The sequence below is a fragment of the Diadema antillarum genome, unplaced genomic scaffold (assembly GCF_040938485.1).
Source record: "Diadema antillarum isolate AM-2024a unplaced genomic scaffold, OU_Dant_1.0 seq00000989_RagTag, whole genome shotgun sequence".
In the NCBI taxonomy this organism is placed as follows: Eukaryota; Metazoa; Echinodermata; class Echinoidea; order Diadematoida; family Diadematidae; genus Diadema; species Diadema antillarum.
Window position 1 is genome coordinate 415,600 of NW_027271829.1, and position 15,946 is coordinate 431,545.

General features: G+C 35.9%; 1 protein-coding gene across 1 annotated transcript in view; it reads left to right on the forward strand.

The window, feature by feature from the left end:
- The first annotated feature begins 6,908 nt into the window (after positions 1 to 6,908).
- The window catches only part of LOC139742239 (uncharacterized), a 101,628-nt gene continuing 92,590 nt past the window's right edge, over positions 6,909 to 15,946 (forward strand). The window contains exons 1-2 of the mRNA XM_071652816.1: positions 6,909 to 7,471; positions 10,200 to 10,280. Of these exons, the coding sequence (XP_071508917.1) occupies positions 10,262 to 10,280 (19 nt within the window). The 5' untranslated portion in view covers positions 6,909 to 7,471; positions 10,200 to 10,261. The remainder of the gene's footprint in view (positions 7,472 to 10,199; positions 10,281 to 15,946) is intronic.

Genomic DNA, 15,946 nt, shown 5'->3' on the forward strand with positions numbered 1-15,946 from the left:
TTAAGTAAGGAGGTACTTACATGTAGTACTACAGCTGTAGTATGTAAACTCTGAGCAAACTGCTTTTCTTCTACACCATCTATGCAGTTGCTTAAGGCCACATATCATCGCTGGGGCGACAAGACCTCATATCTGAAATTTTGGTGAAAATGGATTTTTTGGATTAGTGGTCAGATAATCGGTTAAGTGATGTCCTGTTCAAATCCTAGCTGTCTTATCCAAAAAATGAAGCCACCACAGCATGTCAAAGGAAAGGCTCTCCCACTTGATACAGTGCTTTGGCTGCCATGTTTGTTTGTTTTGTTTTTTTTTGCCTTCCTGAACATTTGCCATCTTGTAGATACGAGGTCTTGTCGCCCCAGCGACAATATGTTTTTGAGAGGTATTGCCAGGTAAATGTCAGTGTTGTGGCTTAGATATGATATGTGATGTTGTATTTGACAATGTTTGGGCATATTTTCATACTTTTTCATCTATGGAAAGGTATATTCAGTTTATAACATATTTATTGATAAATGAATATATGTAAAGAGTGTAGATAAAATAAATTTTAGCCCAATCACTTGTTTTGGTATATTTGTATGATATATATATAATATATAAATATATATATATATATATATATATATATATATATATATATATATATATATATATATATATATATATATATATATATATATATATATATATATATATTGTATGAATGTTATCAATATTTGTGAGATGGTTGCTTGTATTGAGTCTGTTTGAAAATGTTACACCTCATGTTTGACCCTCTTTTTTATTTAAATGCTTCATAGTTGTTCACAGCATTGAAACAGTGTTAATTATTTTAGCACAATAGTCTTCGCTAAACAATAAACAGTGAAGGCCTTCTCCAAGAGAAACTTCATGTCTTTGTCAGTATCATACATGTATGTAAATATTTGAGTTTACCAAGCAGATTAGTGGAAATTTATTTGAAATGAAATGAAACTACAGAGCTACCAAGTCTCACGCATTCTATGTGAGACTCACCCATTTAGGGTCCGTCTCTCAATCTCTCGCATGACACCCATTTTTCTCATGCATCAGGACCATAGCTCAAAGGATTAAAGTGATACCTGTAGTTGCAATTGAAGGTATATTTCCCTTTTGTCTTTCAAAATAAGTAAAAGATAGTCACTTAAGTGTGCACCAGATCGCACCATAAGAGCTAAAAATTGAAAAAGCATTTACATTGATTTATTCTTGAATTTCAAAAAGTTATCACATTTAAAGCAACTAGGTCTTGTTAAATTTTGGACAGACATATTTATATAGTAATCATAAGTATAAGCTAATAGGAGAGATGCTAGGCAATGACATTGCTTCATCTAATTGCCTTATATGACTATGATCAAACATTTGAAAATCCAAAATTCTGTAACTTCTACAATTTGTATTTGCTTTGATGAAACTTCATCAGGAATTTTTTGTATGTTTGACATATCTCTTTTTAAAAGTGTAAATCAAAGCAATCAAAAGAGTTCTTCCACAATTTAACTAGTGAGTGCCTTGCTAATTATCATGAAAAAAAAATGGCAAAATGTCACAGAAGCTAGATCAAGACTTCTAGAACCACTGACAATATTTCAACATGTGTAGTACAGTGCACTCCCGTTATAATAAAGTCCTCGCAACTGATTGTTTCCATTTGCTATAACAAAATTTTGTTATAACCAAACAGTATAGTGTATAAAGATACAATATTACAGATGATAAATTTGGGAGGTGAGTCTCATTTCCTTGTAACGGCAATTTCATTATAACCATGTTCGTTACAACGAAAGTGCACTGTACTTGTATTTTGATGCACTTAATTGTGGTCAGAAATGTATTGCAGTCTGTGCATGTGAAAAGTGGTTGAAGTCTCCATTGGATTGGGAAATTCCAGGTATTCTTTTCTCTTCTTCTTTTTTTGTCTCCTAAAAGTCATTGACCTTATACATGTACCATGTATTCCACAAAACTAGGAATCCTGGAAACACTTGATTTTAATGGATATTGATGCTAACACACTCACATATATACACATGCACACACGCACACACACACACACACACACACGCACATGCTCACTGACACACCATATACATTCACAATTTTCAAGCCACTCCCTTGTGATGACTTACTTTATAAGACTATCTTACAGAGAACATGAATAAACATACACACACAGACATTAACCTTGTGTTTGTTGTTTGCTTGTTTGTTGTTAGTGTTGTTGTCCTCATTAGATTTCACATTTTGCCCACCTCCTGACATGCATACCCTCAGGTTCAGCTGGGCCAAATTTCTGAGTAGTGTTTTTCCTAATGATTAGGTCAGCCAAACTTTTAAGCCCTAAGACACATTTGGTAAAAACAAAAGATAAAAACTTAGTTGTGAAATAAACAAAAGATTCATTTTTTGTTTGTTTTATACAGATTGTATTTCCAAAGATCAATTTCTTCTATTCCATTCTGAAATTTGCAAATTTGCAATGGAATTTTCAGATGAGGTTTTTGTTTTTGTTTTTGTTTTTGTTTTTGTTTCAGAGAAATTCAGATTCAGATTTTAACTTATTGTGTGATATCTAGGAACCACTGATGAAGATTTTTCAAGAGCATACAATTCTAAAATGAATTAGAAGTTAATGTGATGAAAATCGGTTTTGAAATGACTGAGATATCAAAAAAAACAAAGTAAAACAAAATGGTGTTAATAAAAAGGTGGGTCCCATCTTTTTTTAAAACTTGTTTGTTTTTTGGCTATCTCAGCCATTTAATAAAAGGTGGTCCCATCTTTTACTAATTAGAACCTCTTTGTTTTTTGGATATCTCAGCCATTTCAAAACCATTTTTCATGACATGAACTTGAATTCATTTTAGAATTGCATGCTCTATCATGTTTTAAAAGAGGTTTCTCATCTCCCCCCCCCCCCCAAAAAAAAAAAAAAAAAAAAAAAAATTAGACAGCTGAATCTCCATCTCGCCCAAAACTATACCATCCCTAGAATACACTTGGGTGATGGGGCTCGGAATGGCCTATTGCCTAATAATATCAATGTACATGTTTTTTTTTTTTTCATGAAATGTGTTTTAGAATTTGTAGATATTGAAAGGTTTTTAAAGTTATGTTTACAATTCATTTGGGTTTTAAAGTACATGTACAAACTGTAGTTGATTCTTTATAAAGGTTTTACACGTACATAACTCTTTTATATGTTTACTATTATAAAAATAATAGTTTGTGTTTCAATGGAATATTTATTTTTTGTAACAATTTTAGTATCCATTTTATGTTATATGTAATGTAATTGTTTTTGTTTTGTTTTTTGTATATTGTTCAGATGTTTCCACAGTGAACGTGTGACAAAACCAAATTTCCATGCAATGGACACAATTACAGGTGGGAGACATGCAATGACTTACAATGTACGCCCTCTGCGACAAAATGCTGAAAATGCGGTCTCTAAACAGCAACTTGTATAATTTCCATTCAATATTCCTTCATTTTGTAAGTATTATACCTTTTGAGTTGTATATCATAGGAAAGCTCACATCATGAAGATTTAAAGAAAAATATTGTCTTTAAATAAAAAGATTATTCATATTGTTCAAAGGTAATTTCTTTGGAGCAAGTGATATGATTATTTATAAATGTGTATTTCAGATTATAAATGTTTGTATTAGTATGCCATCACATGTCATCTGAGGACTCTGATTTACACCTTAAATGAAAGACCGTTATTTTCTCTTTCACTTGGTGTATAGTTTTCCATATATTCTTCTCAAGTATCAGTGACGTCTATTCGAAGTTGAGAGAGCACAGCAGAATGAAAATGCATGAAATAGCCGCTGGCACCGCTAAACGCGACTAACGGATACGGGTTAAAGCTCGGTCACATTTTGATGATGATTTTGTGACAAAAAGAAAACACTTCAAACTTTGACCCACTCACTATATTATACACGAACACACACACATACATTTGTATGTTTATATCACATCTATCAATCGCAACTACCTTGTATCCATCCGTTTATTTATCTCTTTGTTTGTGTAGCCATTACAGTCATTTGTTTGTTTGTTCATTTGTTTGAGGGGGAGGAATGAAGGGGCGGGGTGAGAAAAGATATATCTTATTTACATTTGGTGGAATCTGCCTTATTGTTCGTATGGATTATTGTGCGTCGTTCACCTAAGCTACCACAATCGGACGAGCAATGGTATCATTTGGTATATCAAGCTGATCGGAAATCGACGTCAAATTTTGTGCCCGACATAAATCATAGGGCCTACTGTTTCAGGTGGAACAATGTTATTTTTTTATGCCTCCGCCACGAAGTGGTGCCGGAGGCATTATGTTTTCGGGCTGTCCGTCCGTCCGTCCGTCCGTCCGTAATGAATTTTGTGGACAGCGTAACTAAAAAACCTTTTGAGGTATCCTAATGGAACTTGGCATGTACAGTAAACCTCGGATAAGTCGACGTCGAGTGAGTCGAAAATCACTTAACTCGAAGCAAAATAAAAAGTCCCGATTTTTCCCTATGCATTTTCTCTAAGAAATATTTGGATAAGCCGAAGTACGAGAGTCGAATTTCGGCTGTGTCGAAGTAAAACATTCAGTCCCTTTTGTACAAAATACACGTAGTTTACATCACTTGAGCCGAAGAAGATTTGTCTGGCATTCTCATGACATTTAGAGGAGAACAAAAAAATCGGCATGTCGCAGAACCCCGTCCCTGGCCTGCATGCTGCAGGTAAGCATGCACACTCACCGTACCGGTATGCACGCATGTCGAATACGTACACATGTATACATGTAGGGTATACACACAGCACATCGATCCATATACTTTATCCATACACACAGCACATCCATACTTTATCCATGTCAAGCCAGAACTCCTTGGTCAACCAATCGCTGCTTTAATATTTTAGTGACAGGCCAAGTGGGCGGAGCTTGTTTGTGCGTGCCCGGCTGGCTGTATAGTTTTGTTCAGTGGAGGTGGGATGGGCCTGGGAGAGTGTTTGTCTCAGGGTAGGTTGACAGAGATGGCTACCTACATTGTATGTTGCACCATAGACATAGCATATGCACATTGCCACATTAGCGCAGACATTCTCAGAACTACGTTTAACTACTAGTATTGATACAAATTCCATGTTCAATTTAGAACAAAATAAGAACATTATCTTCAAGAACAGACAAATTTGAATGCAAACACACACACGCACGCACACACACACACACACACGTGCATGCAAATGTACTATAATACATGTACATAACTGTGAGTCGAAAAAAAAATCGACTCTCGCGAGAGTCGAATTTCACTTAAGTCGACGCATTTTTGCCAGTCCCGAGAGCTTCGACTCATGCGAGGTTTACTGTATGTGTATTAGGGAGTGAAGTTGTGCCTATCAACTTTCGGGTGAATATGCTCAAGGTCAAAGGTCAATAGGTCAAGGCCAAATGCTCAAAAAATTTTCCCCCATATCTACGCAATGCCTAAAGATGTTTCTTGAAACTTAGTGTATACATGTATTACCCAATTAAGATTCTCTGGTGAAAATTTGGGGTCATGAGGTCAAAGGTCAAAAGGTCAAGTAAAAATGTTAAAATTTCACTTCTTTCTCCATATCTTGGAAATGGTTCAAGGTATCTCCATGGAACATAGTATATATGCATGTACTGAGTGGCAGTGAATATCTAGGGAATTTTGGGTTCATGGGGTCATAGGTCAGGGGTCAAAGGTCTATTTCCCTCATGTATGCAATGTATGCGGGGTTATTTTTTTTAACTTGTTGCATGCATGTATAACCCATTGGGGATTCTCTGGGAAGTTTTTTTCTTTTTGCCAAAAAAGGTCAAAGGTCAAAAGGTCAAAGATCAAGTGAAAGTGCTGAACTTTACTTCTTCCTCCATATCTCGGAAGCGGCTCAAGTTATCTTGAAACTTATATAGTACATGTTTATGCATGTTCTGCCTGACAGTGATTCTCTTGTGAATTTTAGGGTCAAAGGGCAAGGGTCAAAGGCCAGATGAAAATGGTAACAATTTACTATTCAATACAGAAATTGCACCTTTTCTCCATACCTTGAAAATTACTCAATGCATAAACTTATGAAAGGGTCAAAGTCAAGTAAAAGTCCTAAAATCCCCAAATACATGCTCTCCCATTCATCCAATTAAACATATGTCAAGGAAGGTGAACATTCAACACATTTGTGACAAACATGTAATTTCAATATTTTGCCAATTTTGTGAAAATGTAATCACACATTGTCTACATGTACTACCAGGTATATAGGCCTATAGACCTATCAGGAGAATCACGCATTATGGCGGAGGCATACCAGTCGCCATAGTCACATTTCTAGTTTATCACAAGACAATTCTCCAGGTAGAATAGAACGCGGTTTCGTATTATGCCTCACATTCCTGAAAACATGTTTGAAAATTTAAGCATTTTAGGAATATACCCTGCAGACTAGTGCAAAATCGTGGTGAAACTGTGATTCACTCAAGGTTATGTCAACATTGGATTTGAGGGTAACTCTCAAATTTACGCGGGTTTAGAAGAGTGTTTCATCTTATTCATTGGTTGTTGTCAGTTCATACTTGAAAGAAAGAAAGAAAAAAAAGGGATAGAAAGAAAGAAAGATAGAAAGAAGGAAGGAAAAAAGAAAGAAAGGAAGGTGGATGGATGCATGAAGCGAGCGTTTTACACCAAGGCCAGGGAAGAGTGATCGCCCGTCTGAAGAATGCGACGCAGTCAACCCGGACTGCCCAGCGTTCTGTGGTCGCTTTTGAAATGCAATTAGGGAAAACCCCAGAAGTAAGTTATGGAACTTTAGTGCGCGAATTGCCCACTGCGAGGTACTAGTACGTCCGTCAATGGATCGATGGCGGTTACTATTGTGTTTACTTCTGTCTCGTTATGCGTGTTTAACTCTTCCAAGCATTCGAAGTGATTGTACTGTGGTAAAAGTCATGTTAAGAGATCAATATGTGAGGATAGCAAGCAGTTGAAAATGACTAAAAAGTTGCATAAATTATGTGTTCCGTGTTGATATGACCTCTTATATTTGACCCCAAAACGAACCAGGAAGCAAGTAGTCAAAATTTTCACAGTGACTCAAAACATGTTCCGCAATGTCGGCAATCCACAGTGCGTTCGTCGCCTACTGGTAAGCAGCGGTGCACTATACTGACACGGACTGCACTGGGAAAAAGTTTCAGTTGTCTTGTGTAGGAAGTTGGTGGGATCTAGCGCTTCTGTGCTACGGAGTCTCGCGATTCTCATTCGTGCCATTTTGATGTCTCGGAAATATATTTTTGTGATCAGGAGTGGACAGATAGTCATTTGATTATGGGGGATATAACGATGGAGAAATTCATTCGGTCGTGAAATGCACGGATAAATCATAACACATCAGCCTTGGTACCGAAAGGAAGGTAAGTTTGTTCCCCGTCCACTGTACATGCGATCAGCTGCCGCAACCAAACTATCGCAAACTTATCTACTTTGGAACGCACGACTATTTCACAGTTCCTGTAGTCTTCGATTCTAATATCTGAACGTGCAAGGCAGTGTTCTAGCGTAGCGTCAGTAACATTTGATGTGAAATTAAGATGTGGATTAAGGGAGCATACTTGTTAAAGTTGTGCACTTCAACAAGCCTGGTTGGGGCAAGTCTCTCACAATGAAAACATTAGTAAGTCATAAGTAAGTTTGTGGGTGCTTTGTTTACGGGTAGTTTGAATGGGAAGAAAAAAAAAACTAACACAAATGCAATCTCATATTTGTAAATAGATTTGTAATAACTAGTGTAAGGTAAAACAAAATGGAGATGTTTCATCAAAATTGGTCCCAGGATAATTTGTAAAAAATATAGTTAAATTCTGAATTTTTTTATGAATTACTATCACTCACAGTACTTATCAGTGATAAGACTTTGATATGCCACTGCCAGATGATATGTCATCCATGATGTCCTCACAAAAGTCTTGATCCCATCCAGTGCATTGATCTAGTGCATTTATACAAATCTTCACTTGAATTACTCTTTTGACATGACATGAAGTAAAAAAAAGGCAACAACAACAACAACGTACATCCTTCTCATCAACATTTTTGGCCAGCTTTTCAACCCCCCCCCCCCAACTTTTGCAATAATTTTGTTCATAAATGAATGGGTTGGTTTGGATGAGATGATGACATCATCTCAGCTTATCAAGCTTTTAATTAATCATACAGTTTAGTTGTCATGGATTCATTGAGCAGTACATAAATTCATACATACAGTGTATAAGAACAAGTTATAGCTATATACACACACATACTATTCATACGTTTTTGTTATATGCACATAATCACTGTAGAGTAATGCATATCCACACACATACTATTTATACATTACCAAGTATGTGCACATATAATTTCATACATTACATGCACACATACATGCATGCTATGGTAATGCATACATTCATACATCACAATCACATGCATTCTGAAGCCCCAAGGGCTTAAATGACGGCCCTTAGTGCCCCCACCCCCTGCTCCAATATGCTCATATGATGTGTGAAATTTGCTCAATACATCCCTTTATATTCCATCTATCATATACTCACATTTGACCATGTTTTTGCCTCAAACTTTTGTGATTGTGGGTCTTCTTAACCATAAAGTTGTAGTTTTGATGATGATTACTATTATTAGTATTGTATGTATTATTTTTCAAATACTAGTAATTAGTAGTACACATTGTAGTAATTGAAATGATATTCTTCAGTCTTTTTGTTTCGATTTAAAGCGCCTTGAGCATTTAATTAAAGTGGAGAATGGCGCTATAGAAATTGTATGTATTATTATTATTATTATTAGTTACAATCTATTAGCAATAATTACAATGATAATGATAATATTGATAATTACAGTGACTGCCATGATGATAATGGTGATGAAATAATGATGGTAATAGATATAGTTCTGATGACTAGCCTATTTGTTTGCCGTTTATAGTGTATATGCTACGTGTTGTGTATATAATAATGCATTGCATATATTGCTACATTTTTGCAAGTGGTTAAACTTCTCGATGAGACCCACAGTGATGACTCTTCAAGAAATAATTCCCCCCCCCCCCCCCCCTTTCAAGATGTAATTTCCATCTTGGAAAAAATGGACATTGCACCTGTGTCATGTTTTGGTGTGTTGCTATTTTCGTGATTATCAATGATCCCCCCCCCCCCCCGGTGGAATAAAACCACCGCAAACTGCAGCGTATAATATACATATGTACCATAGTGGACAAGATAGGAAGAGCTGTGTGTATGCAGGGAGGTCCCACCTCCCTGGTGTATGTTTGCCCTTTTATTGCAATTTTACAGTCAGTCAGGAATTATGTACAGATTGCAGAACATACTTTAAAAGAGCAATACCTGGAGACAGTCAAGTTTATGAATCCTCCTTTTTGTCATGGAGTGTGCAAATTTTTTACACAGGTAAAGGAGTATAAGTTTGGGAAATCGGCAGTAAAATATGAAAACTCATACAGTAGTTTACAACACATAAGTAATGTTTGTCAAGGAAGGAAAAGAACAGGAACATTAAAAGAAGATGAAGTCAGAGAAATTATACGAAATCACAAATAGTGAACAAAGTCTCTGTAATTTGAATTAAATTTTTGAAATAACATTGCATAAATACCTGGTATATTTGTGTCAATATAGCATGCACATACTGTAAAAAGGGATATTTTCACTTGAGTAATTTTTTGCGCTTGGCTGGGTAAGATGAATTTCACATTATGCTTTTAACTCTGTGGAATCAGGACACGAACTACTAGAACAAATTGCGAGCAAAAATATTCAAGTGCTTTTATTTTCATGCTAGTTTCTGGTTGCGCGAAATGCACAAAAAATTTCAACACTGCGAAAATTTCAGTAAATCTTTATTTCATGATTACAGTTGTTGTGGACCCTTGTGGGTTTCTCGTACTGAGAACTTTTGTACCCTCTGGAATACAAAGGGAGATTGAAGCATTAAGATCTTTCAGATCAAACATTGTTGAATTCTCTCGTGATTGATAATCAATGTAATTATCACAGGTGAACTAGGACTTTGACACCTAGTCAGTTACACTGAAGTGTGTATCCCTTTACCCCACTTACTGTACAGGGTTTGATCTGACTCATCCCACAGTTGGCACCATCAGAGTAGGACGAGGATACTGCAGCACGATGGCCATGCCTGGAGCAGGTAAAGATGTACTCAAGTCAACATGATGATTTCTATTGTGACAACATGATTTGGTTTATGATATAGTTACACCATGTACTATGACATTGTACTAGTAAACCCCCTGGGTGAAATGCATGCTTTGCTTTGTTTTATTCATTACTGTGGCATATGATATCCAGTTACAGTTCATTATTCCAAAGTTTCATTATTCCAAAGGTTTGTTATTCTGAAGGTTCGTAATGTCTGATTAGAAAATTATATGAGGTTTGGTCATCCAAATTCCAAAAATAAATTAAGGTTTGTTATTCTGAATATTCTCTAATCTGAAAATATAGTAAAAGCATTCGTTACTCCTGTGAGATTTGTAAGACCGATAATGAAATAAAGTTTGTAATTCAAGGGTTTGTTAGTACACACCTTCTTTTCATGCCGTTTTCGGATTAACGAGTCTTCAGAATAACAATATCCATTTTCATTCTCTGATTAACGAACTTTTGGAATATAAAATCTGATTAATTATAAGAATTATGAACCTTTGGAATAATGCCACAAATATTCGGATAAATGAATCCTTTTCTATTTTTGGATATTTACAAACATTTAAGTACTGGTATACAGAATTTGTTTGTTTCGGAATAACGAACCCTATTCATTTTCAAATGAATGAACCTTCAAAATGATGAACATAACCTGATTTTTCTATTTTTTAAAAATTCCTTATTACTCTAGCATCTGCTTTCTCTCATGTTCCACTGGTCACACCCTCATTGGTTGGTCTTTAATTTCTCTGGTCAACAAAGTGACCACTGAATATGAAACTGCAAATAATAAACTTTCAGCTAATCTTGTTCATTCATGCCTTTTAATAATCTGGAAGTTCAACACTCATAGATCATATAATCAGATCTCCTATTTTTTTTTTTTTTTGATTGCTATGAAAAGTCAAACTCTTTTAAACAGTACGTATAAGGATTGTGTATCTTATTTTAGTTGGAATGAGACAAATTCCCTTCTCAAGCAAATAGATTGCAAGACATACAGAGAATAAATACTTATGAAAGCAAGATATTTGCCGAATCTTGGCTCTCACAAAATTCGCAAAATTAAAATGCACATGAACATTTGGGTTTTACGCTATAATTTATATTTGTAGTTAGATGCGTACTGTGCAAATCATTGTAATTAAAAATTTGATGAATCTTTTCAGAATGGCTATGCAAATAAGTCCATGTCCCGTGTCCATGTCAATGGCCCGTTAACGATCGTCCTGTCACTGTACAGGCATGCTAACCTGGAAACATTGAACTGCACATTACTTGAATATGAGACCATTCTGAAGCAAATAATTTTCACACAACAATAGATATAATGTACTCTTAAATTGATCCCACAAGGATTGGAACAATCATCCTTCAACATTCCCGCTGATTCCCACTGATCAGTTACTAGCCATCCCCTTTAAGATTAGGAGATTTTTAATCTAATTAATTGACTTCTTAGAAATGTCCACTTCCTACCTCAGACCAGCAAAGACGGAAGTAGAATGCTTTAAGAAAAGGAGCGATATGATATTGAGACAAAAATGAGAGATGCATACTCATAAGAATAATAGAAAGTGCGATTCGAAATATGTAAGTGGACACTTGTTTTGTGCAAGGGATTATATATTAATGTGAGAAATAAAGGGGTATTTGTTTACTCAATTCAGTTTTGATACACATACAGCAATCAGATTTACGGAATTACTAACGTAACTGGTTAGAATCACTTGCCGTGCGTATTTCCTTGTTATGATCGCAAACTTATGCAATCATCTTCTCTGTGGTTTGCTTTATTCTTGGATTTAAAAAAAATCAAACGACAAAACAAGGATGTGTCAGTGGATGGGTCATCTCAGCTTCACTTTATTAAAACAACATCCTTTTTTCTAATGTGATCAGCGAAAGACAAAGTAAAGTGAGCGTATGTTTGTGTTGTTACTGGACACATCTGTAATTCTATCTGCACCAGGAACTAATTTCAGTTCTGATGACATGATGGTAATTCCCATACTCTGAAAGGGAACTCATTTCACGGAAAGGTTTCCAGTGATTTAATGTTAGTTGCAAGCAATTTCAACAGCAGCAGGCAGGAAACACTAATCAGTTGTGCATAGGGCCTACTGTAAAATCAGAAATATTTGCGGCAAGAAATTTTCACGAATTAGAGCTGATGACCTTTTTCACAAATTGCCACTGACAATCAATGCATGTAGTGCGGACAAGAACTGTCGCACGCATTTTAATTTGGCGAATCTTGGTCCCTCACAAAATTCACAAAAATATCATGCATGCACAAATTTCTGGTGTTACTGCTGTTGCAATTCTGTAATTGTTGCACAACTTAAGTGTTGTTACAAGCATTCTTGTGAGACTGTCCCAAGATGTGAATAGTGACAAAAACTTAGAAAGCAACTACTTTTCCATTTCTTGATTTATTTCTTTTCAGCTTCTTTTTCCATTGTAGACAGTGGCTTCATAACTTTAAGCTTTACGCTTCTCTCTGTGTATGACATTATAAAGAGATTTTTCATAAAATGACATCATTGCATCGGAGTCTGTGAATGTTTAATCCTGATTAGCCCCAGATTATTTACCTTGTACACACTAAAAGATCCTGTGTGAGATATACAGTTTGAAATGGTATGGCTCTGTCAGGCAAGTCTTTAGACCAATGTTGGGATTGTTGGGGTAACTTTTTCACAAAAAAAAAAAATTACATTAAAATTTTACATTAATGCTGTTGCACTTCAACCCATTAGTAACTGAACCACCTGAAATCTCCACTCTTAGAACTTCCTAAAATGCCCGAAACCACCTGTCCACTTTTTAAAATAGTTTTATACTTTACCATTTTTTATTGTTTTCATATAGAATATATAAATATGTAATTTGAAAGAGGTCAAAGGTCAACAAAAGTGTGTCAGAATTACTTCTATGACACACCATTCTCTTGGTTTAAATTCTTAATAAGCTTTCAAACACAGTAATCTATAATAGACAAAAAATAAACATGCAGTGAGCTATTTTACATGATGTAGAAAGTCGTCGAAATGAGAGTAATATTGCTGTACCCTCTAGGGAGCAATAAGCCATTATGTATGGAATCTTCAGTTGATAAAGGGTTAAGGAAAATAGGGATAAAGGAGGATAAAGAAAGTTGTAGAGTTGTTCTTTTTTTTATAATCGATGTTATTACAATGTATGTGCTGTTTTACAAGAATGTCAGTTGAGAAATTGTGAACAATATCCTAACAAAATACTAGATGAAATTGTCAAAAGCTGTAGAGATGTATGAGACCTGAGCAGGATGCAGGCCCAATCTTTGATTTAAAAAAAAAAAATTAAATATGTTATAAAAATGTCTGAAGCAGTGAGGTATTTCAAATGTACAGTTCTGTGCATGTGTATGGGGTTATGCACAGAGGGGTAATGCATATGGGTATTTTTAGCCGCCATCAAGGGGCTTAAAAGAGGAAGTAGATGTCTGATAGTTCTAGTCTTATTTCAAGACCCAGAGGTGAGGAATTTCAGGCAGAATGAATGGTGCCACTCCCCCAGAGTTCCAAAGCTGTTGGGCATGGATGATATTAGTCCAGTCAATCTAGCGATTTTTAGGGGGTAACCCACCACTAATTGCAACAGTAGGAATTTTACTGCAGAGCAAGTCGTTGAGGCCTCCTGAACACCATACTAAAAGTCCCAAAAAATCCAGCGGGGCAAAATAGTAAAATTTGCATAATATGCAAATTAGCACCTGAAATGAGAGGAAATTGACAGATCTCAGCTTCCCGTTATCCAATTTTAAAGATTTAAATGTATAAACTTATATTTTGTAGGTCAATGAACACGATAGATGCCTTTTCGAATTGGTCGTACAAAAATAATTTACATAAAATGCAAATTAGCGGTAACTGTAAGAGTAAATTCATAACAACAGTACTCACGTTGGCATAATGCACGTTTTGCATATGGGGACGCGGGGTTGAGGGGGTAACTTTGGGCGCCTCCCAAGGGGCCGCTTTAAATGTGCATCACTTTTAACTATATAAGTATTGTAAAGCAATGTCTCCTGTATTGATTACATTGCATTTCTTAAAAACAAAAATACCCTTGCTGTAAGGCACGATCGAATTTTGACAGTATACTTTTGGAACATATATATTCGCGTTATATGATATTATGTTTTCCATATTGCCAAGAGGATAAAGGGCATTTCGGGGGCACACGCCACAGGGTCGCCCTTCAATAAGCACCCTTTTTATTGTGTAGATCTTGTAAAGCAAATCTTCTTCTATCATATTCATGACTTTTCATTTATATAAGAGTGTATTTGCTGTATTGCTGGACCTACATTTAAAACCATTCACGCTAGAACAACTGCATTTGCGTTGCTGATATCCGTATATTGTCATAAAGGGCGTGAGCGTAGGTGTAAATTTAGACACCTCCCCAGGGATTACCTTTGGATGTCCACCTTTTTGACAATGTAGTTATTGTAGAGCAATGTTTCCTCTACTAATTAGTTGCATTTTTTTGGGAAACAAAAGTGCCTTTGCTATACGGCACGATGGAATTTCGAAAACATGTACGTTTGGAACATATATTCGCGTTATATGATATTATATGTTTTCTATATTGCCGTGAGGGTGGAGTATTTTTGGCACATCCCACAGGGTTGCCGTTTGATGCGCACCCTCTTAAGTGTATAGATCTTGTAAATTCAAGTTTCTTCTATCATTTTCATAACTTGTCATCGATGAAAATTGTATTTGATATATTGCCGGAACTACTTTTACAACCATTCATGCTAGAACAACGGTATTTGCGTTGCTAATATCTGTGTTTTGTAATAAGGCGGCGTGAGCGTAGATGTGAATTTGGACACTTCCCAAGGGATTACTTTTGAATGTTCACCCTTTTGACAATATAGTTATTGTAGAGCAATGTCTCCTCCATTAATTAGTTGCATTTCTTGGAAACAAAGGTGCCTTTGCTATTCAGCACGATGGAATTTTGAAAACATGTACGTTTGGAAAATATATATTCGCGTTTTATGATATTATATGTTTTCTAAGTTGCCGTGAGGGTTGAATATTTTTGGCACATCCCACAGGGTTACCATTTAATGTGCATCCTCTTCACTGTATAGATCTGGTAAGGTTCAGCCTCTTCTATCATTTCCATGACTTTTCATTGATAAATAGTGTATTCGCTGTATTGCCGGGACTACTTTTAAAACCATCCACGCTAGAACAACGGTGTTTGCGTTGCTAATATCTGTGTTTTGTCTTAAGGGTGCGTGAGCGTAGGTGTAATTTTGGACCATTCCCAAGGGATTGTCCTTTAATGTTCACCCTTTTGAGAATATGGATATCGTTAAGGGATGTCTCCTCTATTAACTGCAATGTATTTTTGAAAACAAAAGTGCCCATGCTGCATGGCATGATCGAAGTTTGAAACATGTACGTTTGGAACATATAGTATATTCGCGTTAATGATATTCGATGTTTTCTATATTGCCGTGAGGGTGGGGTACTTTGGGGCACATCCCACAGGATTGGAATTTAATGTGCATCCTCTCACTGAATAGATATTGTGAAGCAATGCTTCTTCTATCATTTCCACGACATTCATCGATATAAA